This window comes from Scleropages formosus, chromosome 4 (genome assembly GCF_900964775.1).
Source record: "Scleropages formosus chromosome 4, fSclFor1.1, whole genome shotgun sequence".
Classification (NCBI taxonomy): domain Eukaryota; kingdom Metazoa; phylum Chordata; class Actinopteri; order Osteoglossiformes; family Osteoglossidae; genus Scleropages; species Scleropages formosus.
Window position 1 is genome coordinate 15,345,471 of NC_041809.1, and position 25,497 is coordinate 15,370,967.

Consider the following 25,497-nt stretch of genomic DNA (forward strand, 5'->3'; position numbering starts at 1 on the left):
GAGAACTACTAGACTGCCCTTCAGAAAGTATTACTGACCTACTCAACAAGATTAAAATCTGTTAGAATAGAATATTGCCCATCGAATGAGTTCAAAAAATTTACTGAAAATAAAGTAAATTTGGAACTCAATCATAATGTTTCTTGGCCAATTCTGCCCCCTACTGGTATAAAACTGTTTCTATTAGGAGTCCGTGTTTCATTAGTTCCATATATTTATTTATCCAGCAGACACTTTTGTCCAAAGTGACTTCCAATGAATCCTAAGTAGCCTTATCAGCCCACACACCTTATTCAGCAAGGTGACTTACACTTCTAGATACACTACTTACAATGGGTCACTCATCCACACATCAGTGGAGCACATACTCTCTGTCGCTATGGGTGAACCTGAACAACATGTCTTTGGATTGTAGGAGGAAACCAGAGCACAGAGAGGAAACCCACACAGACAGGGGGAGAACATACAAACTCCACACAGACTGAGCAGGGCTGAAACCCACGTGCTCTCGCACTACTCGCATGGTGTGGGACTACAGCACTACTCGCTGTGCCACCATGCCTATTTGATATTATATTAATTCCTAATAATGATAATTCATAATGCATCCTTCACAATATTTTAAAATATTGGTAATATACACAATATTTCAGTCAAACAACTGTACTGCACCTGTTCAGTCCAATGTCCTAACATGGGAGCTCTGTCACCAGAAACATTTCTCCACTTGCCATCAAGTTCTGTAGCACAAAGGAACTTTTGTTTTTTCCAGTATTTCACCACTGGATGCTCACTGAAAGGATTTAGCTCCAGTATTTTGATGAAGTGTGCTGCAGCAGTGCCAGATTTATGTCCTCAGATGGACCTGCAGGACTGGTTGCCTTTTGCCTGGTCCTCCTGAAAAATGGATGTGCTCTGCAGGCCGTAACTCTGTCACACTGAAAAGATGCATTGCATCGTTGACCAGGTGTGTCACGAGCCTGTCTGAACGGAAGAGCTTTGCAGCGCTGGCTTGCAGGTCTCAGGAATGGAGCACACCTTTGGATATTTAAAACCCTGACAGGTGACAGCCTGAGGGTCAACCAGCTGTTTTTGGGACTGTGTGTGTGGCACAAGTCCAAAGTAACCCCATATCTGCTCCTGCCAAACATGTACAGTTGTTGCACTGCTCTGACAGGTCTGGGCCCCGTGTCAAACAGTAATGTCTGTGGAGTGAAGGACACACAGCTGACATCTGTGCCAATCAGTTAGGGGATATTTTTATAGCCTGATTCATATTAACTAAGTGATATTGTAGTACTACTGGAAGTGTCTTCAGTGAAGATGTGATGTGTATGGTCAAAAGAAAACCGTACCCACATTTATCCAGACTAATCATGTTTGATCAGATTTTTAAAATATCCAAACCCTTGCAATATAGGTAAATTTTGATTAGTAATATTAATAATAAAACTCTGATTAAGTAGTCAGAATAACATGACAGCAAGTTGAAAACTGACTATTTTGTAATACTGTAATTTGTGTACAATCATGGATGCATAGTTTAATAATCAGAATACTGTGTAACCCCTGAACAATGTTAGAATGAAGATGATATTAAAAATATATTAAACAAAAACTAAACATGAGAAATAATAGGCTACAGTTTCCATTTAGATTAATTTGTGGTTTGTGTAAGTCTAGCGACTTTTCTACCTTTATTCCAGTGAACACAATCACCTATCATTTTGTTCAGTAGTTAATGTGCTTTTCGTGTTATGCACCACTGTGACTGTAATGAGGAAACACTACCGCGTGATGCTGGTAGCGTACTTAGTACTGCTGCAGTTAGAAGGTCGCAGATTTGATTCCTAGCTCCGGCTGTAGTATCTTTGAGCAAGGTATTTCCTCTCAGTTGCTCCGGTAAGATTACCGTTTTAAAAATAGGTAAACAATTGTAAAACCTTAACATCGCTTTAAGAAAAGCGTCAGCTAAAATAAAAGTGTTAATGGGTCCAAACTAAAGCCGAGCGCTTGTACTGTGATTTTTTTTCCCTCTCTGCACTAACACAACTTTAACATTGGGCCACCTGCACAATATCTGTGTGTTTTTGCAACTCTATGTTGTTCGGATTGAATAAAGGCACACACTGAGCATTGTACTTCAGCTCAGCAGCACTAGATCTCTTCACCGCAGCGAGACGAGGACCTTGCAAACTGCGCTTGCGCCCGCCCCAGGAACCCTACGGACCGTTCCTTCCTTTGGAATGCCTTTCAGGCTCGGGCGTTGTGCGCATGCGCGTTACTGTAGCCGGTTATGGCGGTCGGATGTGCTTCCATGAGGCGATCAGCGGTAGCTTTCCTTTCGGACTGAAAGAGAGAGTAGGAAGGGGTGCGTGAACATGGCGGGCGTGTTCGACATCGATTTAGACCAGCCGGAGGAAACGGTTTCTGAAGATGAGCTGGACGAGGGGGTGAGCTGTGCGAACGGCCTGCGCCGCGGGTGGGCCGGGGCAAACAAACATCATCATCGTGTGTGTGTGTGTGTGTGTGTGTGTGTGTGTGTGTGTGTGTGTGTGTGTGTGTGTGTATGAGACTAGGGGTTCGAGGACTATCCGTACTGGCTAAATTGATGAGCGTAAGGAGCAGTGCGTGCCCTCTGGGCTCGTGCCCCGCTCGGAGTGGGACGCAGTCGTATCGGGTGATGGTGGCGGCTGGGGCTCCTTCAGCACGGCGCGGCTGTGTGAAGAAGTGATGCAGACAGTCAATCAATCATCAATGTGCTGGGCTGACGCAAGACACGCGCAAACCAGTTGAGGTGTGTGTGTGTAGTCACAGGAGTAAAAGGAGTGCGGTCCTGGGTCACTGCCCACCCTCTGTCTTCTCTTGGCTGGTACTTTGCAATTATTATCACCATATTTAATTAGCTATGCAAGTGATATAGCAATGCATGAATCAGAAGGAATTATAAAAGGAATAATATGAAGAAAATTAACTTTTGTCCAAGATTTGCAGTATTAGGTGGTGGATTTTACTGTCCTACCCGTTTCCACAGCAGGGTGTGTTACTGTATCAGTTCAGGTTAACATGACCAACGGTTCTAGAGCAGGAGAGGACTGAGCCCAAACCATTCTTCTAATGATACAGAGAGTGCCCCAAACACCACGCTGCCTGCCAGCTCACATCACACACTGATAAGAAGCCCTCAGGGTGCTCTCCTGGTTTCACTTACAGTTAGGGCAAGGACCAGACTTATACATCTTTTTACATTTGTTATTATTTTGATAGTTAGCAACAGAAAAAACATAGCAGACTTTAAGATGTTTCATTATTGTGTTTTTTGTAGATTTGGGTTAAGTAGCATGACCAGGGGTTCTGGACTAGAGCATTTACATTTGTTCATGTAGCTGTTGCTTTTCTTCAAAGCAACTTACAATGTTAAGCTACTTAGTTATTTATCCATTTATAAAGCTGGGTAATTTTACTGGAGGAATTTTTGGTAAGTACCTTGCTCAAGGGTACTACAGCTGGAGCTGGGAATTCAAACCTGTGACCTTTATGTCCAAAGGCAGCAGCTCCAACCAGCACTACACTACCAGCCCCCCCGCCCTCCTAGTATTGTGTCTTTGGAAAGGGGTTCTTCTTAGCTGGAGTGTGCAGTTAGCTGTGCTGAAGAACGTCATGTTTGGTGACTGTGTTGGTAATGAAGTGGACACCACTGGATGCGATGATTGCTTTTGGTGTACAAGACCCATTAGCAGCACCTCCTTGAGTGATGGCACTTGGTATAACCTGGAAAGATAACTTTTGGTGTTTTGCTCTGCATTACAGGCCCAGATCAATGAATACATGGAACAGTGCAGTAATTTCGACTTGTGAGTCTCAACATCGTTATTAATGGTTTGCCTTGGCATATGAAAAACCAAACACTGTTCAGCAATATTAATTTATAATTAATGTAAATCTTTGATTTCCTATGTTTAACTTTTTTTTTGCAGTTGCATATGTAATTTTTATATTTTGCAAACTTTTTAAATTAATGTCTTATTTTAAAAATTAAAATCTTAAGTTTAAGTATGCTGTGGCCAGTTATTTATCAGAACCAAATGCCTTCTTTCTGAATATTTTTGAGACATTGTCTTACTGTCGGTAGACTGATAAAATACCTTTTAATCTCACTGTTTTAGTAACATGGATGGCTGTGAGAAGTTTGAAATTTCTGAAGACAGTGTCAATAGAGGAACGGAACAGATCCGCCCAGAGTGTTTTGAGTTGCTCCGGGTCTTGGGGAAAGGTGGCTATGGAAAGGTAATTTAAAGGCACTTTGTATGGACATGACTGTTTTAAGTTTCAAAGTTTTGTAAATAGTGTCCTTTACATTCTGTCTTTTCCCAAACTTATGTTTTAAAAAGTGAGCACAGAAATGGTGGTACAGATGGAATAACTTAGAAGATGGTGAATGTCCTCACTTTTTTGTTTCCCCTTCAGGTTTTTCAAGTACGAAAAGTATCTGGGGTCACTTCAGGAAAAATTTTTGCGATGAAGGTCCTCAAGAAGGTAGGGTATAAGATTATCTCTCTGGTAAATATTGTTCTTCCACTAAACATAGAATTCTGTGAATAGGCACTTATGGGAAGTGTAAAACATGAAAAAGAGAGTACAACCTCTTTAAATTCTTTTTCTGTACTCTTAAACTATAGCTAGCAGTTATTTACTCCTTATTGTAGATAAGTCTAATACCCTATTACCATTACACATGCAGTTCATCCATGTGTGACTATACCTCTGAGATCACATGCTGTAATGTCCAGACAGACCAGTGTGTCAAAATGTTATTTTTGATAATATATTTTCAATTTTTTTAAACAAAAATAGGCAAAGTAGAATAATTGTTTTTAAAAAATAATTTTCTTTCAATATTTCATGAGGTGTACCTAAATGAAAAATATATTAACTACCAAAAATAATTTTATCGTAAATACAAACTTGGTGAAATATAAATATGCCCATGCATGTTAAAGAATCATGTATATGATACACTTGAATGACCAGTCACACTTGACACCCCATTAGTCCGGTCATACAAGGATGATCTGTGTTTACTTTGTCATTTACTTTGTCAACTGGTGACGTACTGCGTCCATGTATGTGTGTTCATTTGTTTTTTTTTTGTTCAAAATTGAAAAACAAAATGGGAATTACAATGCCTTCATTTTTTGTTTTAAAAATGAAAAACAAATTATAAATTAACTATGTTTAAAACCTATTTTTTGCTCAAAATGTTTAAAATATTCCTCATTTATAGTTTCTTGGTCTGTGTATGTTGCGTTCATTCATTTTTTAATTTAATATTTGAAGCAGAAAAATGAGAAGCGACTTTTTATTGTTGAAAAGAAAAGTTATTATTTTTCTCCTTTCATTTAATCATACAAAGTGTAGAAATCAAAGTCTCACGATACAGGCAGTCCCTGGGTTACGAATGTCCGACTTCTGTGCAATCCCTTAGTTACAAACCATCAGGTGCTGCACCTATTGACCAAATGTAAATTTTTTTTGTCAGCCTTAAGTAACAATCAAATGAAAACTTCATAGTCAAGCCTATTATATTAAAAAAAATTTGAGTTACATACAATGGTTCGTAATGACAAATGGGCGCTACTTTGCAACCCTTATCAAAACATTGAGTGTCTACAGTGGTTCATTGGCTCATGGGAGGGCATGTGAACCTGAGGTAGGGCAAAGATTTCCTTCTTTTCAGTTGGACCACGTTGCTGTTAAGTGTCTCTCACCTGTTACTGCATTTGGCTTTAATTTTTTTTTTTTTTTTTGTAACCCTCCTAACCATGGCACCAAAGTGTAAATGTGATGCAGCAAAGAAAAGTGAAATGAACATGATTGAAACTAAAGTGGAAATAATAAAGCGAAAGGTGAGACACCAACGAACATTGGAGAAACAAACACCAAGGTTTCTTTAATGTTTTGTGTGCATGCACACTCTGTCTTGCTATTATAAATACTGTAGTTGTCACGACCACGCCCTGCACCTCAACCAGCAGCTTCAGTCGGAGCACTCGGCTATAAAAGATACTCCAGACAACCGTCCCCCTGTTTTCTCAGACCTACCTCGCTTTGCTCTTCCAAGTCCTGTCCCTTATCGTCCCCCAGTCTCGTTCCACGTGTTTTTGATAATGACCTCCCACCTTGTCCCTCAACCACGATTTCGGATCCTCGCCTCTGTTCAATTCGCCCATCGATCGACCATTCGCTCGTCCCCTACCACGAGAACACATCTAGTCCTTTGATTCTGAATAAACGATTCTGCGCTTGGGCCCAGACTCCTCCATGTCCTCTGTTCATCATCACAGTAATAACATTCATTATAGCTCTATCTTTCTATCCATGTCTCTGTTATAAACACTGTAGTAACAGTTATCATTGAATTGTATTATTATTACTGTATTCTTATATTAGATGTTTTAATGTATCCGGAAGTGTTTTTTTAATGCGTAGAAAGGTACACGATATATGATATAGTAAGACAAACATCTGACAAACTGATGTTAAATATCCACCATACCTAACTGTTCTGACTTGAGTCAAAATCCGACTTAAAGGCAGACCGAGGACACAAAAGTCGTTCGTAATCCGGGGACTGCCTGTACCAAATATGATGAATACCCTAAAATACACAATATTGCTAATCTAACAAGTAGCCTAACTTAAAACTAGAACTTCATGAAGCTTTTAACACCTGTGCTTAATTAGTAATAAGATTCTTAAGAAATAGCACCTGAAAAATCCTGCCCATTTTCTCAGTGGACATGTCCTCTTCCCTTACTGTCACTCGCTTGCTGCTTTTGAAAAGCATGTGGTGATCCATATTAATTTATGAATAACTCAAAGTGAAGCCAGCATGATTGATTGAAGCCACTGATGGATTATGTCTGGTTTCAATTAGTGTATATTCAGGTTGTTCAAGAATACCACAGAACAAAATAACTGATACTCAAAAAATAAGATGGCAAGAAACTATAAATAAGGCATGTTTTAAATAGTTTACATTTTGAGCAAAAAATGGTTTTTAAACATAGTTACTTCATAATTTGTTTTTCACTTTTGAAACAAATGAAGACATTGTAATTCCAATTTGTTTTTTAATTCCTAATCAAAAAACAAATGAACCCAATGTACATGGACCATAGTGATTAGAGCTATTGCTTTTGGATCTAAAAGGTTGCAGGTTCAAATCTCAACATCCAGCAATCCCACATCCATCCATTTCTCAGAAGCACCCTTGAGCAAGGTACTTACCGTAAAATTGCTCCAGAAGAATTACCCACTTATTCCAAGACTGTGTGGGAAATGTAAGCATATGATATCAAACTCCCTTTAGCAACAATAACTGTAATGAATCATTTTGTGTACTAGCTATTCTGTGTCTCACATCACAGTGGTGGAATTCTGGTGAACTCCTCCTTAGAAAAGTGCTTCAGCTCATTGATGTTTGAGGATATTTGTTTATGCCTGGCTTTTTTTGAAGAGCTGAGGTCTTCACTTTGACTTTTTCAAGTCATTCAGTTGAAGATACATCTGTGCTTAGTGAATCGTGCGACAGGACAATGATTTTCTTTCAAGCTGTCAGACAAATGGTCTCATATCTTCTTTTAAAATACACTGATACTGATAAGAATTCACAAAGGACTCTATGATTGTGTAATCTCAGATTATCTGAAAGATTTACCTTATTTTACTGATAATGTCAGTCTTTTGTATTGGCTCTCCGGCTCTTGTTTATTTTTAATGACCTTTCAAAGAAGTCATAGTTGGTATACCCTCTTGTTTGTAGTGCTTAACCTGTATTTACTGTGCTAAGATCAGAGAATATTTTTTAAGAGGCCCTAAAGAATTTTGATTGTTCAGAAACATTGCACAGAGTACTTGACATTTCTCAAAAGCACATTATTAGGCAGTTCCATGTGGAAAGCCCCGGTATGTAGTAGGCTGCCATTCGCTGTTTGAGTTTGATCTCAAGTGGCCTTTGTGGAAGTGCTTCTGCCTTGTTCTGGCATGCTCATTCTTTTTTTTTTTGTTCCCTTGCTGTGAGATGATAGAGGAAAATTCTAGCCTGCCATTACTCACAGCATACCACATTGTTCTCAATGGCATCAATACTTAGAATTTTAGACAATACTCCTTACCTATTATACTGACACTTGTTATATATATTTATTCGCTTATCCGGACATCAAGAGTTTGTGCCATCCACCCTGGAATAAGGACTCCATTTGCTTATCCAAGCTTTTTGCTCTGTAAGTTCACTAAGCCTGAAGTGAAACGTCTCAGACAAGACACACTGATTGCACTGCCTGGTGAAATAGGTAGCTTGTCCTAACAGAATAGTCACAGCTGTGTGTTAGTGCTGTAGATGCCGGGAACAGCTGTGTGTTAGTGCTGTAGATGCCGGGAACAGATCTCATTTTGTGCTGACATGCACTGCAGCAATGCTTTCTCCTATGCACATCCTGCATTGAAGCATATATAAAAAACTCCCAACAATAGCTGTAATCTACCATACAAAGTGCTGTAGAGCCCAGGATACGTGTGCACTGTACTTTCACACATTTGTAAGTGTTCAGTGTATTATCTTGTATGTATCAGGAAATTAATGGGCACTGTCTGCTTGTAAAGAGGTATAATTTATATTTTCAGTCTGTGCAATTCTCCAAGGCACATTGATTGTGTTAGCCAATGTGCTTACTCTTTGTCACGTTATCTGTAGTACTTCAGCAAAACCGGTTGGCTTATTGACCTATTCCAGCTTTTAATGCATTTGTTTTGGATGAGCAGGCTATGATTGTGCGCAATGCAAAAGACACAGCACACACCAAGGCAGAGCGCAACATTCTGGAGGAGGTGAAACACCCTTTCATCGTTGATCTCATCTACGCCTTCCAAACTGGGGGCAAGCTGTACCTCATCCTGGAGTACCTCAGTGGTGAGAGAACAGGGCATTGTACATTGAACTTTTTTCACTGTGGTCTGTTTACTGTAGATCGGTGGCACCAAAAGTTTGCCTCAAGCAGAGTAAGAATTATATTGTAACTACCTATCAAAAGATAAAAGTTGAAAGATATTTGAATAGAGAAACCTCAACATAAAATAGAATGCAACTTAGTATAATTGTTAGATTACACTGGGAAGTGTATTCTTAAAGACAAAAGATTTAGAATAGTCAATAGTTTTTGTAGTATAGTTGCTGTACAACTTAGACGCTTAATTGGCACCGAGAGTTGGTTTGTTACTCAAAGCTCATATGAAGTGTAACATGGAGTGGACAAGGGCTTTGTCATCAATTCTGTATGTACTTATTCTTGTAGTGTGATCAGGTAAAAACTGAGGTATTGAGCCCTGGCTGTACTTGGAGGCAGACATGCAATTCCTTATTGCTGTGAAATGTGCTCTTATTTACTCTAATTTGTACAAAGTGAGGGCAGCTGATAGTGTGGTGGTTAGAGCTGCTGCCTTTGGATCCAATGTTCAGCTGTGGTACCCTTGAGCAAGGTACTTACCCCAGAATTGCTCCAGTAAAATTACCCAGCTGTATAAATGGGTAAATAATATTAAGTTGCTCAGCATAATTTTCTTTGTAGAAAAGCATGAGCTAAATGAGTAAATGTAACTGGCTCATAGTCTTTCACAGCATTTAAAAGCTTTTGTAGTATTTTCTACCTGACTCAAGCTAGTACTGTTTAATCCCTTGGTAGCAAAATTGGAAGACTTCTTCCTACAGAAGTGATATTTTTTTTTTTTTGCAGGTGGAGAGCTCTTTATGCAATTGGAACGAGAAGGAATTTTCATGGAGGACACGGCCTGGTATGTAGACATATGGGTCCTGGTCTATAGATCATGCTGAAACTGCTTCAGAGAAGGTGTAGCTAAGGTGCAGTTTGTCCTGTGCTCCTCACCTTTATTGTTGTGTAAACACCTGTGATGTGACAGCAGTGACTTCACCATGACAGTATGTCGTCTGAGGGGAATCGGGTAATTCTTAAACGATCTTGTTTACTTTGTCCTTCTTGCCTCCCCTCAGACCTGGAAAATCAGTTTTGAAACAGCAGATATATTTTTACCTTTTAGATTGTTATATCCATGTTCTTAGTGTTGGACTCTGCATGTACTTCATATGCTGTTATTGTATCGTGAGTTGTAGGTTACTGTAGTAAAAAGGGTTTCTTTTTACACTTTCAGCTTTTACCTAGCAGAGATCTCCATGGCCCTGGGACATTTGCATCAAAATGGGATCATCTACAGGGATCTGAAGCCAGAAAATATCATGCTTAATAACCAAGGTAATTAACAAGGTTGTAGCGACTATATTTCTAGCAGTGGTTGCTCTGTGTGCTTTGGTATTGTTGATTTAGGGTTTAGGTGAAGTCAGCAAATCAGTGGACTGTTGTTCTTCACTTTATCTAATCTTTCACAGATGGATGTGAAATTAGTAAGACTTCATACATATTAGGGGCTGGATCCTTAAGTTCAGTCATCACTTTTTTTTAAAAGAAAAAAAAAAAACGGCAATTGTTAATCATTACCAAACGATTTATGTTGACTTCACGAAAACCCAAGACAAGTGTCTGTAAATAATGTAATGTACAATTCAAAAATTATGTACTTTTCCTTCCCTAGTGCATGTTAAGCTTTTGATTGTTGTGTATTTTCATTGCAGGTCATGTGAAGTTGACTGACTTTGGACTGTGTAAAGAGTCTATCCATGATGGCACTGTCACTCATACTTTCTGTGGTACCATAGAATACATGTAGGTTTCTTTCATTTGAGTCAGTCTACTTTATCAAAGTACAGCAGTCATTCGATTTACAAAATTAATCCATTCCCAAAAATAGTATAGATACAAAAATTTTAGATAGCCTGTTTCCCATAGTTTTAAATGGGTAAATAAGACATTTTTTTCCTATCCAAAAATCCCAAACTGATTTCCCCAAATGTCACTAAAAAAACTTACATTTCCTAACTCATGATTTCAGCATGATATACAACATAGATGCAGCCAAAGCATCACTTCATGAGGTGCTTGGTGATGTAATGTGTATATTTGTAGGCAGCATGTTTCAAAAACTGTTTTCCATATGTCCAGTACACAGCAATAAAAATTCAATGAGATGTATGATAAAAAATAATTGCAGACAACCATTTAAAACAAGCTGATTTATTGTAATGAACTGTTACAGTACTGTTTGAGTACAGAACTGTTACTGTACTGTTTAAGTACAGTTCATTGTGAGTTGTGGTGGATGCAGGAGTGAGGAGGCTTGGCAGTCATTCTTACACTGCTACAGCACAAATGCATGGAAATAATGCAAACAGGAAACATGATGATACACTAATGCCAGCTTTTGTACATCACTACACTTCTTCACTCGTGCGCTGTGCAACTTTCAAATTTTTTTGCACATGCTTCGGATAAATTTCATTATACAGTAACCCCTTCACATTCGTGAGGGTTAGGGACGGAAGACCCCCGCAAATGTGGAAAATTTGTGAATTTCTTTCTCTTGCATCTTGATATACCTAACAATTGACTCATTTATTCCATAATGGCAACCAGCTGCACTCGCAGACTTTCCACTACAAAGCATATCCAGCAATTCCACCTTTTATGTCAGTCATCAGTCTTCTTGTACTCAGGAACACTTTCTGAAGCACTGGGAGCACTACATTTTGGACCAGTTATTAAAAATGGCACTGAAAAGTTTAAAAGTTACTGCAAGAAACGCGAGATTCCGCTGTCACAAAACTGGACAGCTAACACGTGAGTGAGGCTGGTTGGCAAGATAAAGATGCATGGCGGATCCAGGCAAAGATCCCACAGTTTTTTTTTTTTTAAATCAAAATGAACTTTAATATTAAAGATATAGTATATAGTTACAGTAACAATAAATAACACAAAAATGTACATAAATGATTTTATGTGATACAAATAATTTTCAGTAGTTATATTTTTGGCTTATCCGTTGTCTGCGAGTTTCTGCGATCTTTTGGCAAGCTCCAAAAATATCCCCATTTAATAGTTCATGGCTAACTCGTGAATACCCGAAACTATGAATGTCAAATTCGCGAATAGGGTAGGGGCAACTGTACTGATTTTTTGGAAATCAAAAATTGGGTATCAAAACCAGATTCATCACTGTTCTGAACTTTCTCTATTAGATGAGCATGGCTCTGACTTGTTTGACTGAGGTCCGCAGTCAAAGAAATCAGATCAAATTTAATGTATAAAAAATGTACTGAAATAGCGGGCACTGTTTTTGTCCTAAAGAATGTGGTACTGAGCTGCTGTAATTTGCTGTGCCAGGGCTCCAGAGATCCTTATGAGAAGTGGACACAATCGAGCTGTGGACTGGTGGAGTCTGGGAGCCTTAATGTACGACATGCTCACTGGTGCTGTAAGTACTGTGTGAAATTGCATGGATAGGTGTCTGTGATAGCTGTTCTCTCGTGTCCTTTAACGTGGCCGTATCTTCTTTATCTACTTGCGGTACTCATCAGGAAAAAGTTGATTAGTTACCCCTTCAGAAGGTTTTTTTTTCTTTCTTTTTTTTCTTTTTTTAAAAATAACTGACCTCATTGATGTGTTCATCTATTTACCGGTATTTGAAAACAGTTGAAATTAAAAATGTTGTCCTTGCAGTCATAACTGAACACAAGAGAACCTGGTCCCTGGGAAACTTCCTGATGGATATTTGATGTTTTTTCTAGCCACCCTTCACAGGTGAAAACAGAAAGAAGACCATTGACAAAATCTTGAAGTGCAAACTGAACCTCCCACCCTACCTCACACAAGAAGCCAGGGACCTTTTGAAAAAGGTGTGTGCATTTGTGCCCTACTCCTTCACATTCCACAGAGATGGCTTTGCTTGGCTGTTTTTTTCAGCACTGCTCTTGAATCATCTCCTTTCCCTTGCAGCTGCTTAAACGAAACGCGTCACTGCGACTTGGTGGTGGACCAGGAGATGCCGCAGAGGTTCAGGTAAATAACTGGTGACATTGTTTCTGTGTTCATCTATGGTCCTTTTAGTTGATGTCTGTGCTGGTACCTTTCCTGGGGCTCAGGAAGCCTGAAGCTAGCTCTGTCTCACAGCTGTTTCTCTGGTCCTCAGTCCCACCCGTTCTTCAGACACATCAACTGGGAGGACCTCCTCGCCCGTAAAGTGGAGCCCCCATTCAAGCCGTTCTTGGTGAGCCTACAACATGGACACTGGGGTGGTGTTGACAGGAGACTGGGGGCAGGGAATCGTGTCAACAGGCTTACTGTGCATTTACCTCTCTGTTCCCACAGCAATCTGCAGATGATGTGAGCCAGTTTGATTCAAAGTTTACAAGCCAGACCCCTGTAGACAGTCCTGATGACTCTACCCTCAGTGAAAGTGCCAATCAAGTCTTCCTGGTAGAGAAATGTCACTTCATGTTGGTCTTGCTTTGTGTATGCACTTGTTTTTAACCAAAAATCTGTTTTAATGTGTTGCACATGGGCTTTGACTGGAAATTGTGCATTCTGCCACACTGAACACTACCATACTGTATTGTCAGCAAAGGATGTTGCTCATCCACATTTTCCCTCTTTCCCACAATTGAAGTAATTTATCCTGGCTGCTGTGTGGTTGTGACTGTCATTAAGCCGCATCTGTGAAATGTTCCTGCAGGGGTTTACATACGTGGCCCCATCTGTGTTGGAAAACGTCAAGGAGAAGTTCTCTTTTGAGCCAAAAGTTCGATCACCTCGACGATTTCTGGGAAGTCCAAGAACACCAGTTAGGTATTGGCTCAAGCTTGTTTTTCCTTTTCTGTTTTGTTTTTTTTTCTACTAATGGTTGGTTCTCTTTAGTGTAGCAGTCTGCGATCCAAGGATTTAGTTACACTATGAGAATTACGACTTCTGTTTTAAGATTCTCAGACATAGCAGTTGGTGCCTTTATACTGTGTATTCTGTTTTGTTTAAAAGTCCATGAATTGCAGTGTGTGAAAAGAAATACTTGTAAGCAACTAAAAATGGAATTTGTTCAATTGCTTTGTGTGATGATGGTGTTGCCTGTTAACTCGCTCCAAAACCCATTCCTTAGCCCCATGAAGTTTGCTGGAGGAGACTGCTGGCCTCGAGCCCCCCCACTGCAGTCCCCCACCGAGCTGACCATGGAGGTGACTGCTGCAGAGCAAATGGACATCAGTGTCAGTACAGAAGCATCTGCCCCACTGCCCATCAGGCAACCTGCAGGAATTAACCCCGGGCCCTTCAAGAAGCAGGCTTACCCAATGGTTTCGAAAAGGCCTGAGCATCTGCGTATGAACCTATGACAATTAGCTTTTTTTTTTTTTTTTGACTGGACATTAAAGAAACAAAACAGATAGCATTTCCTCACTGGCAGCCTCACCATCTCATGCCAGCCACAGCACCTCTCCCTCCTCTACATGTCAGGCATGAGCACCACTGCAAGTGTGTGTGTCTTTTGCTCTTTTGCTTCGCCATGAACATGCACCATCCTTTGGCTGCCTTTGGGTTGGGTTACTGAATCAAAGCTGGGCCTTATCATGGACTTCTTATGACTTTTTAATCCTTTGTAGCATGTCAGGAAAATGAAGTGAGTGAGGGGAAAGAAGAGTGGTGGCTGATTCAGCGACACTTCTCTGCGGTATGCAGACTTGGCAGTGTGACATGGTGCTCTATCCAAGTAGATCAAATGCTGTCAAAGCATTGCTTCTGTGGAATGCTTAAAATTTTTTATACAGTATTATGACTTATTGAAAACTGAGGACATGTGACATTAGAAGGCCCCTAAACTGGGGATCTCCAAAATGGTATGAGGGAAATCCTGAAAGGGATTATCAAAATACTATTAGTGAATATGTGATTGTTAGAATAAAGTAGGAATATACAGTATATATCTACTTTTAATATCTTTCCCTTTTACTTTCACTCATTTGCCTTCAGTTATTTTTGTAAATTTCAGTTCCTCAGGACCTAGGTTTCTTACCTATATTTATTTTTCTTTGCTTGTCATATGTTCTGCCAGGATACAATCTCAAACCTGAACTCACTTACGGAGCAAAGTGGCAGTGGGTTACTGTATTATGTTCCATTCCAGATGTAACATTCATACAGTTGTTTCATACATGGGAATTGCTGGTGTGACATCAGTGCTGATGGGCAACAGAGTGTAGTCAGACTTAAAACACCCCTTCTGTCTCTGACACAGACTTTGGATGCTTTTACTACTCCCAACCCCCCAGTACTGTTAAACACAGCTTCACAGTGAACACTGGCACACACCGGGGTCCATGTGCTACAGGAAAGGTCATCAGAGGCCTTGAAAGTAACTGTAAAATGGTTGAATATCTGTGGACATTGTGCCATTGGAAGCTGGGGTTTAGTTCTAGTACTATCCTTCTAATCATTAAGCCTTACTTACAGGCCCTGTTCCTGATTAAACTCTCAATGTGGCATAAGGATGAATCCTTATCACTCACTGCCTTATATATAGATATATATATTAGGCATATGTTTTGTTCTATTTACGTGCTAAGCATAACGCAACTAATACTTCTGAGTAAACCTTTCAGTGACCTCTGTATCAATTACACAATCTCGCTAAATATTTGCTTTTGAAGGCTTTAGCAGCTTTTCTCAGCCGAGCCAGAGAAGTAAGCCATAACCCACCACTCATGCAGGAATATCAAAATATAAATATGTACAGTATATATTCAAAATTAGTGCTATTCAAATTTGTGTGGCAACCAAATGGCGAGAGGCAATGTCAAGATTTTAAAGTTTTGTGTTTTCAAATTGACCTGCAAACAAGTGTGGCATGACAGTGTACCATGGGCATTGTGGGTTTGTGTCTGAAGAACGACTGATCAATTTCCATTAACGAACATACCGTTAGTAGTAAACCTGTTACATCAATCATATACAGCAGGAGGAAGTGAGGACTTCTCTGCAGAAACCACAGAGAGTCAGGTCCTGCTCGTCTGCATTATGCTCTTTTGCTAAGTCTTTACCTCTAGCCTTGTTTGACACACTTCTGTCTGTTGGCATTAGAAAGAGTACTGCTGGTATCTTGTGGCAGGGTGGTGCTAAATTCTCAATGTCATTTTTGGAGGAAATCACAGACACTGTTGATGGTGACGCACCTGTAGATAGGTCACCCAAGCTACACCTTAAAGGCATACGGATGGATGTGGGCTTGGTTTAAATAGCCTTGACAGGGCTTCCCCTTACATGCTCTGGCTCAAGAGCTTTTGCTATGAAATCAGTCCTTTATAACTGGATCTCTTATATCTGTGCTGTCATAAGCAGGCTTATTACTGTAAACATAAACAATCCAAGACTATAATGTGAAGGAGCTGCATATGAAAAGCACAAGCATTCAAGAACTAAAGGGAAACCGGAGTTGCACCTCATCTTGTCATTTATTTCCCCTTTTCACTGATTCTAGTGAGTGTCTCAACTATGCAGAAGCTGAAATCTGACTGAAGGAGTGTGTGTGATGAATAGTTCAGGCATTGCTTCCTGTCGCCTTATGTGCACCAAAACCTCCATCGCTGAGCATGTGTTCTGGGTGGGTATTGTCTCGAGTGTGAAACAGTGGAAATGTGGAATTTTCATCAGTTAGATACAAAATATATTCATAACCCTCACCTTAGTTGTAAGCTTTTACCTTTTTTGCTTTGTTTTACCAATGTATAATTTATTGAAGTGCCATTCTATTTTTCCATTTTCTGCTTTAAGCACTCTATGCAAATTACAGGTATTTATTTGTGAACAGTAAACTAGCTTTGCTGACAAATGTGTTTTGTCCCATTTGTTTCTTTGAGGTTTGATTCTTTTTTACACATCTGTGAAGATGGACAACTTGAGCAAATTCCTTCACTTCGAGTTTATTATTGGGAAAAAAAAATTTCTTCCCATTTTGTAAAATGTTCAGTCCATTCATTATGTAATTACTGTGGATATTGTACAGAGCTAAGACGGGTGTTTATGTACAGTAAAACCAAACAGGGCTGTAAAACAGTGTAAAACGGATGTGTAGTGTAAAAGCCAAAACTTGAATCTGGTGGGATTCGTAAAGTTGTCAGCTGCAGGCAACATCCCTAAACCACCCAGGGCTCACCACATTGTGTTTGTTTGGCTTTTTTTTTTCTGCTCCACAGTGCGCTCCTTTGGTGAGCATGTAATTTTTAAAAAGGTGTGTCTGTGGCTTTAAAAAGCAGCTTGTCTATTTGCAGTGTGTGGAATGTGACCTCGAGAAGAGCTTAGCTAAACTGTATATTTTACCATTGTTGAATTTCTCAGAGAACGCCCCCCCTCCCGCCAAAGTACTTCTACTATGCGTTGTCTTATTCTAATCAATTTTCCTTGGTGTTGTAAGACGTGTGTTTATGGCAGTTTGAGTGGATCTTTACTAATTGTGTTTGGGGGCATCCTAGTGAATTACCTGCATTGTTTGAATGTTCATATGAACACCAGTCTTGTGGTCATTGTACCTTCACAACAAAATGACATGTCAGTTCATCATCTGGAGATGGCTTCTTAAAATGTGAAGAATTCAATGTGGTAAGTTGTTTTTAAATGGATATTGATGACATGGTTCATTTGTTTCAATCAAATTTAAATCATATACCTCTCTTATTAGGGTAATACTTTAATTCTTAAGATGCAGTTGAGCAAATTCAACACATTACCAAATTTAATTAGCATCTAAATTCCGATTGCATAACAAAGACCACAACAAATGTGCATTTGTATTCTTGCAAAGTTTGTTCATGTTTTAGCACTTTTTGAGTACTGGAGAAATTTTAAATGCATGACAGGTTTGTTTTTGGAGACCATGCATGCATTTGTCTTAGTACAGCAGTGACATCATCAAAAATTTATTCCACAGAATATAAAGATCGGCAACTGTATAACCTTGAGTTTTCTTGTACACCTAAGCGCTAGAAAATAATCGTAATGATTTATGAAATTTCAATAATATTACACAGTGAGAGCATAAGTGTAACTGTACCTTAGTTCATAGTAATGACTCATTCCAGTGCTGCTTAATGTCTGCTATGCATTGAAAAAGGCACCGTGACAATAGAAAAAAGGTTTTAAAACAAGCTCTTTAAAAAGTAACGTGAGCTGATTTCTCAAATGGTTTTGCATGCAGAATTTTTTTTTTTTTTTTAAAATCAAATTCTAACTTTGATAATCCCTTGAGGGAGTGAATGGCAAAGGGGAGATTTGGTGGTAGTCTTATTGCTTTTCATATGGAGTCTGTCCTTCGAACTTGATTTGAACAATGAATGGCTATAAATAGCTGAATTACATCATCTTTTCATTACTAGGTAGTACAACACTGAGCTTTTATTAAAGCCAGGTGAATTACTCTTGTTTTCAATTTACAAACCTGTTAACAGTGGGAGGGTGGACTTTTGGCTACACAACAGAACAAGCAAACAGCAAGCGAACAATCTGTAGCACTTTATTGCATAATTTAAGAAGGTGAAACATACTTTTACTACAAAATGGATCATGGTAATAGAACAGCTGTATCTTCCAGTCTTTGGTTTTTCAAAATGCTCCACTTTATAAAACTAATTACATGTTTAAATGTGTCTCAGGTTTTACATATTGCCTGTATTTCATGGCCAGATACCCATTGCATATATTTTATTCCTGATCCTGAAAATCAGATTAAAGCTTTCTAAAATTTTTAATAAATGTAATGTTTCCTTTATAGTTCAGTGATTGTTCTGAAGTGCTTGCAAAACTTTATTTTATACAAGTAACAGAAAATACAACATCCAATCTTGAACAGTAAATCAAAAGCAAAAGATTGTTCAGAGGGCGGGGGGCGTGCATGTAACACATCATTACTCGGGTAGCACCGAGTAACAAGATTTGCTGGGACCTCTTGAACAACACATTACTCATTCCACACAGCAAAAACATTTCAAACACATCCTGTATAACTGTGATAACAAAACTGCAGCAGAAATACCAATACACAGCCCCCCACCCCTAACATAGTTTTCAACAAATGATACCTTTCCATTTCATAAATCATATGGAAATTACCCTTGGTACCAGTATATGCATGCAAATAAAAGTTTTTAAATGGGTTTGGAAACTGCCATAAAAAAGGGAAAATGGGAAATTTGGAGGATGACAGATGATATTTGCCAAATTTGCAAAGAGGTAACAGGTTACAAAAAGTTCCTTGAAAAAGAAGTGAAAATTTGCACAGCCTAGCAGGTGCCAGCAGGGAGCAGCCCTTCTGCACAATACTTCGTACACAACAAACTACTGCTACCGACAAGTGTGCCATATTGATGGTGAGCTAGACACCCTGAAGGAACTGGCTAGAGAATAATAGATATTTAAATATGGCAGTTTCTTTTCCAATATTCCCTAGAAGTATATGCTGAGTATACAACCCCCCACACACACAGACAACTTGGCTCTTCTTTCAATAGACCTGCAGGTGTGGAGATGTTGCTCCATCTTTCCACCTGTGCACCTTGTCTGTGATCACAGTGCGACACAGTGGACAGGTCTTCTCCCGGTTGAACCACAGCGAGATGCACTCATCACAGAAAATGTGCTTGGGTGCGACAAAAAAAAAAAAAAAATTGTACAAGTTATTTGCATACAGAGGCAGGTGACTACTGTCAGGGTTCAAATGCTGACGGTCTGTGTCAGGTTTAGTCAACATCAGGTAGCAATGATGTTTTCATTAGTGATACTTGAGTAGAAATTAACTAATTGTATACTTAATTAAAACTGTAATTAAGTATCTGGAGCATCATGATCCCTGAACCTGTGCTAAAAAGAATAAAGCAGCATTCTGCCCAAATGCTTAGCAACTTATTTCACACATCTATTATATATGTATATTCATAAATATTTACTTTATTAACAAACATTGGATGGACAACAACCTTCAGGTTTCAAATCCTTGTTCTTAACCTATATGCTATGTTGTGTGTTGCTTGCTGGGGCAGTAACTTTGTGACAGTGGGCAGGCAATGACCTGTGCATTTGTACACTACACTAAAGAGGACAAACTTCAAGCACTAACCTTGATCAGCTTCACTGCCTCCATTCACCCAAAAACCCTTAATGTGGGACTCTACTATACACACCCCTAGAGATGGGAAGTGGACCAATGCCCAGCCTGCAGGTGCTGCGCTCACCTGGCACAGGAGGACCCGCGGATCACGAAACGCAGCCTGGCATATGGGACACACATCTCCAGCCTCACCGCACTCATTCTTGGTGGCAGCTGCACCGTTGTGCTGTGTAAGACAAAGATGTACCTTTTCCGACAAGACAAAAGCCATTGCAACCACCTATATTTACATTACATTTATTCAATTAGCAGACGTTGTTCTCCAAAGCGACATATATCTTAAAGAAAATATAATTTGTGCATTTTCACCCGCCCAAAGGCACATCACAAACCAACAATGAACCACTGCAATCAAAGCAACTGTTCCAGGAAACAATTTTCCCCACACACTTATTCAGCAAATAAATTTATGAAAGAAAATGCAGCTTTTGGTACCTGACTGCTAAGAAACACCCGACCAGTTTTCTTCATGGATCCCCAATGCCCGTAGAGTCTGAGAAGCTGTGAAGAAATGACCAGAGAAAGTAGCACAAGAGGACAGCAACACATCTGAGCTGTTAGTTACAAGTGAAACTTTGCAGTGACAATGTATTCAAAATCATTATCGTGTCAATCAGTTTTAGACTGCTTTGTATGTTGAACTATCAGAAGAGTGCACACACAAAACCACACTGGCCTGTAGTTTTGTGCTGTTCTTAACCTTATCTGTACCTTTAGTATGAGGTAGACCAAAGCCAGCAGGATGCCAAGTGTTAGCCCAATGGAGCCATCCACCTCCTGGTAGGTGACCAAATAGCGGAACCATACTGGCACGGGAGCTATGGTCTGGTACACCTGGCCAGTCTCTTCTATAACCATGTACCATCTCCCCTGAGAGCCAAACATGAACAAACAAATCAACAACCCCCACCACCACTTAAAACTATCAAAAAATACACAGCTTTGATATTGTGTAAGAAAACGCCCTTACCCGGGATTTGCATGCTATAAGTCTGACAGGTAATGAAAGAATAAGGCACTTCAGTCCCATGAAAATGAACTTCAATATGAAGTTGGTGACCCCCACGGTCCACAGCACCTCCCAGAAGCCCAAGGACTCAGCACTTGGACTCACCAAGATTAGGCTGCAGCGCAATACAGAAAGTGAGACTTATAACAATGAGCAAAACTGAGTTTTCCATTTTACTCTAGTAATCTGCATTCTTCTGGCAGTATGTGATGTCGACTGAAAACATGTAGCTAAGGAAGTGAATTCCACCCATCAAAATGTTGAGAAGGTCAAATGGCTGAATTAGCTCAAGATTTTTACCAGTAATAAAGTGTCTCTGTATGGAAGGTGTAGTAGAGTAGGAGTGCAGAACAAGTTAGGAAAAGCAGAACCCACAGGGACTGGAGCTTTGAACGCCGGTCCTAGGACCAAACAAGCAGCACATGTTAGCTTTCTGGTAATGACTCCAGAGTAGCAGAAAATTTAAATGAGATTTAAAAGTAACTTACCTGCAGAAAAACTTGATTTTGAATGCTTTTATTTGCATAAAGGAAAGTTGTAAAAAGGCCAACTCCAACTGCTAAACCTGCAAAAAAAAAACATAAAATAATAGAATAACTATTACAAGCCAAACATGCAATTGGTCAAATAGCACAACAGTCATGCATGGGGCCCAAAGTTTTACAAGTTTTAGAGGATACAAAATCAGTACCTGACTGCACATAACACCAGTGGAGTTGCCTTTATTAAACTGTCCAAGGCAATTTGCAATCTTGAGGTCTAGCTGTTGATGTTTTACAAAGCAGTACAGTATTGTCCGACAATCATGGTTTTTACCAACAATTACTAAACTCCTCCAGGAAATCCAATCTTATTGTGTGAAATACACCCGTAACGTTCAAAGTACAAAGCAATTTCTAAACAAAAGTTAAATCGGACACTTAGACATAAACGAGTAAATTACTGAATATAAACCAAGAGACAATGTGGCCATTATGAACTAGAGTGACCCAACCCTGATATGTCTTAATCATCTTATTAAAACTATACTAATCTTATAATTACCAGGATAAAACAGCACATTTGTAACTCACTAAATCGTATTCATAGCTTCCAGTGAAACATACCCAGTGCATGCTGGACAACTAGTTTGGCACAAAGGATCACAATAAAAGGAAGACTTTTCTGGACCCATCGAAAGAGGTAACGCAGCTCAGACAGAGAAGTGTTTCGCTCTGCAGACTCCGAATCACTGTCCCCTGGATCCGACGCCAGCTCTCCATGAGAGTGAAGGTAGGGAGCATGTGTGTGCGAGTGACTGTGGGCAGATCCCACCCTCTGCCTTCGGGACGCTGTTCTTCCGCTGGCATCCCCTGAAGCACTGTCAATGGGAACGTGCACATCCCGAGTCTCAGAGGAAGCGGAACCCTCGGTTGCCGCTGGTGTCCTCGTCAGTGCCTCTGCTTGCAAGGTAAGGGAGAAGCCGTTGCCTGCCCGAGCATTAAGTTCGTTTGAGTTAGTCTGCATCACAGTTGGTGATTCTCTTAGTTTCGGCAATTTTCTGGACTTAGTGTCTCTCCTAAGATGCAAAAAGGAAGGAATGGAAAGGAAGGAAAGGAAATAAAGTTGATTAGATAAAAGCCAAATGAAAATTATACACTTGAAAGTAATGAACAAAACATTTTTACAATCATTTTATCAATGATCGTTCATTAGTATTTGTTACATATGTGTTACATAGGTTCCATAATGCTAGAAAAATAGCACAACACGGAGCAGATATTGCATCACATTCAAATCCGCTAATGTGAGAAACATTTTAACAGTTGCGAATACAGGTATTGCTTGAATTATGACATGACAATAAAGCCTCACAATGGCCATCCCATTAAGGTGAAGAAAAGGTGACTTGCAGCTTAGGACAAGGTCATGAACAGAACGTTGTCAGAGATCGAGAACCATCTGCACTGTTTTCACAATACACGAAATATACAAGTGCATTACATTAAGGCAGAAAATAAAAATGAAGTGGTATGTTGACATCTATTTCATTATTTTATAGCCATATATTTTTTAAATTAAGGTCATTGTAGAATGGATAAACAAGAAATGTAAAGGCTTGCAAATGACTGGAAATCCTCATTACAACTACAGTATACGTGACTGCAGTACAAATAACTACAGTTTACCATATACTACAGCACAACTACAGGGCATAGTAACTACAGCATGTGGTACATCTACAGATTTAACTACAGTATTATACATAACAAAAGTACAGTACATCTGATCTAAAGTATAAGCACAGTACAATACATAACTACAGTATACCGGCATAGCTACAGCATAACTACTTTACCGTGTATCCATGGCAAAATTAACTACAGTAGGCTCGTAACTGTAGTATACCGGCACAGCACAATTATGTACAGTACTACACTGTCTACAGCACAATTACATAGTGATAGTAAAACTAGTTACCGTAAAATTACAGTACAAAATAACTACAGAACATCTACAATTACTGCAGTATTACTACAGCAAGAACTAGACGCATTAAGATTAGTACAGTACAGTGAGTGAAAAATAATTAACTTAGTCTAAGGAACTACCTAGCAGAGAGAATTATTCATGTGCGTGATGACAATGCACTGTACTGTACCGTAGAAAACAATGTTCATGTTTTCAGTAAGTACACTAACTGCCTGTGTAGTCTACTACTAGTCCCGGCGTGTAACTAGTTCTAGTCAAGTGACCAGCAGCTCAGCTAGCTAGCATTGCTCATGATGATGATGATGATGGCACATCGATAACATTCCACGACCTGTCATGCTGAGCTCGGAGTTTCATGGCCCACGCTGAAAAGCCATCTGCTACTCAGTTAAAAAGGGAAAATAAATAAATAAAGAGGGGGGAAAAAAAAAACAAAATGAAAGAGAAACGAAGGCAGCGACCTCCACACCTAGCGCAGCGCAGACATGTTTACAGCGCAAACGCAGCGCAGGGCAGGCAGCGTCACGCGGGTCAAAGGGCACGCGCTCCTTCTACGTTTTACATATTTACACACCACACATACACTTCCTCTCAAACGTATGAAGGCTGGATGCGTAATTGAGTGCGGATGCTAGATTTTAATACCGAGTCACATAGTAGTGCATGTAAACACTTCCAATGACGTCATTACGTCGCTTTGGAGAAAAGCGTCTGCTAAATGAATAATATAATTACGCTCGCAGTCTGGGCAACGGGTCGCGGTCATAGCAGCGTCGAAGAGGATTTACTCACACACTCTCGACACAGTCAACAACCGCTTGTCCCGAGCGGGGTCGCGGCGAGCCGGAGCCTAACCCAGCAACAGAAGCGCAAGACTGGGGGAGGGGACACACCCTGGACGGGACGCCAGTTCCCCGCAAAGCTGCACAAAATGTAGCACTAACGAATCATAAGGTTTTTTCATTGGGGCTAACTTCACGTAGCTCCCCCGCAGGCACCAAAGCAGGACTCCAACCCCAGACCCGCAGCGCCGCTGAATCCCCCTGAAGTGGTTTTAAAAAATTATTATTATTATTATTATTATTATTATTATTATTATTATTATGTCAATGTTATTCTCTTCAAATTGTACTTCCTCAACCACTGCCGCTAGATTTCCTTCCTGTCTTGGTGGAAATATTAATGAAACATTGTCATTGATTGAAAGAACTTGCTGCACTGCTCCTGTTATTCAGTAATTTCACAATACTTAATCAACAATTTCTTCTGCTGAAATACCATAACGTCGTACGAAGGACACATCTAACACAGGATTGTTTAATTTGGATTTGAGCTAAAGACATTTGAATTTTCATGTTATGAAGACACTTAAGATTATACAGAGATTGAACTTCCTGTATGGTATTGGTTAACCACGCATGAATGCTAAACAAGCCATTTTGAACAAGTTATGATTATTTATGGAGAGATAAATGGATGAACATAAAAGAGCAATGATGTCAGTCAATTTCTTCTAACTCCTACTTGCCATATTGTCCATATGGCTGTGAATTAATTTCACGTAAAAATCATGCAGATGACTGGTTGCTGAGCTGAAAAAGGAGCAGTTCCACAAGGAAAGACAAATGTCCAGCATGATGCACTGTATAGCTGGGATAGATAAAGAGGAAAGCAGGCAGTCTGGTCATGTCAAAGAACCTGTAGCCATTTAATTTTTTTTTTCTATTGGCAGTATGTACATAGAGGACAAAAAGTTCAAACAGTGGACAGTATTTTTCTTGAAAATTTTTGTTTTTTTTTTCTGCCAATTGCTTTTGTCTTCTGTGCTTTTACACTAATTACAACACATTTTA

At 39.6% G+C, this 25,497-nt stretch overlaps 2 protein-coding genes across 2 annotated transcripts; one reads left to right on the plus strand and one right to left on the minus strand.

Moving 5' to 3' along the window:
- Positions 1–2,269: 2,269 nt before the first annotated feature.
- rps6kb1a (ribosomal protein S6 kinase b, polypeptide 1a) lies at positions 2,270–14,389 on the plus strand. The gene is made up of 15 exons (XM_018755236.2): positions 2,270–2,453; positions 3,811–3,854; positions 4,167–4,287; positions 4,468–4,536; positions 8,827–8,974; positions 9,795–9,852; positions 10,228–10,328; positions 10,706–10,796; positions 12,351–12,441; positions 12,755–12,862; positions 12,963–13,025; positions 13,156–13,233; positions 13,335–13,442; positions 13,699–13,811; positions 14,116–14,389. The coding sequence occupies exons 1-15, from the start codon at positions 2,382–2,384 to the stop codon at positions 14,345–14,347; spliced, it is 1,497 nt and encodes a 498-aa protein (XP_018610752.1). The 5' UTR covers positions 2,270–2,381; the 3' UTR covers positions 14,348–14,389.
- Positions 14,390–18,874: 4,485 nt separating this feature from the next.
- rnft1 (ring finger protein, transmembrane 1) lies at positions 18,875–24,239 on the minus strand. Its single transcript, XM_018755240.2, has 9 exons — positions 23,976–24,239; positions 22,279–22,730; positions 21,661–21,737; positions 21,473–21,573; positions 21,134–21,287; positions 20,875–21,033; positions 20,599–20,664; positions 20,228–20,329; positions 18,875–19,635 (listed from the first exon to the last, which is right to left on the minus strand). Exons 1-9 carry the CDS (start codon positions 23,999–24,001, stop codon positions 19,501–19,503), a joined length of 1,272 nt encoding a protein of 423 aa, XP_018610756.1. The 5' UTR covers positions 24,002–24,239; the 3' UTR covers positions 18,875–19,500.
- Between the last annotated feature and the right edge of the window lie 1,258 nt (positions 24,240–25,497).

Bases quoted from the DNA above. Each gene is read 5' to 3' on its own strand.
- rnft1 (XM_018755240.2), bottom strand. From the start codon at position 24,001: ATGAAACTCCGAGCTCAGCATGACAG. The intron at 21,574-21,660 runs GTAAGTTACTTT...GTTTGGTCCTAG, and splicing joins AAAATCAAGTTTTTCTGCAG to GACCGGCGTTCAAAGCTCCA. The intron at 20,665-20,874 runs GTACAGATAAGG...ATTTCTTCACAG, and splicing joins TGGTCTACCTCATACTAAAG to CTTCTCAGACTCTACGGGCA.
- rps6kb1a (XM_018755236.2), top strand. From the start codon at position 2,382: ATGGCGGGCGTGTTCGACATCGATTTAGACCAGCCGGAGGAAACGGTT. The intron at 4,537-8,826 runs GTAGGGTATAAG...TTGGATGAGCAG, and splicing joins CGATGAAGGTCCTCAAGAAG to GCTATGATTGTGCGCAATGC. The intron at 10,329-10,705 runs GTAATTAACAAG...TTTTCATTGCAG, and splicing joins TATCATGCTTAATAACCAAG to GTCATGTGAAGTTGACTGAC.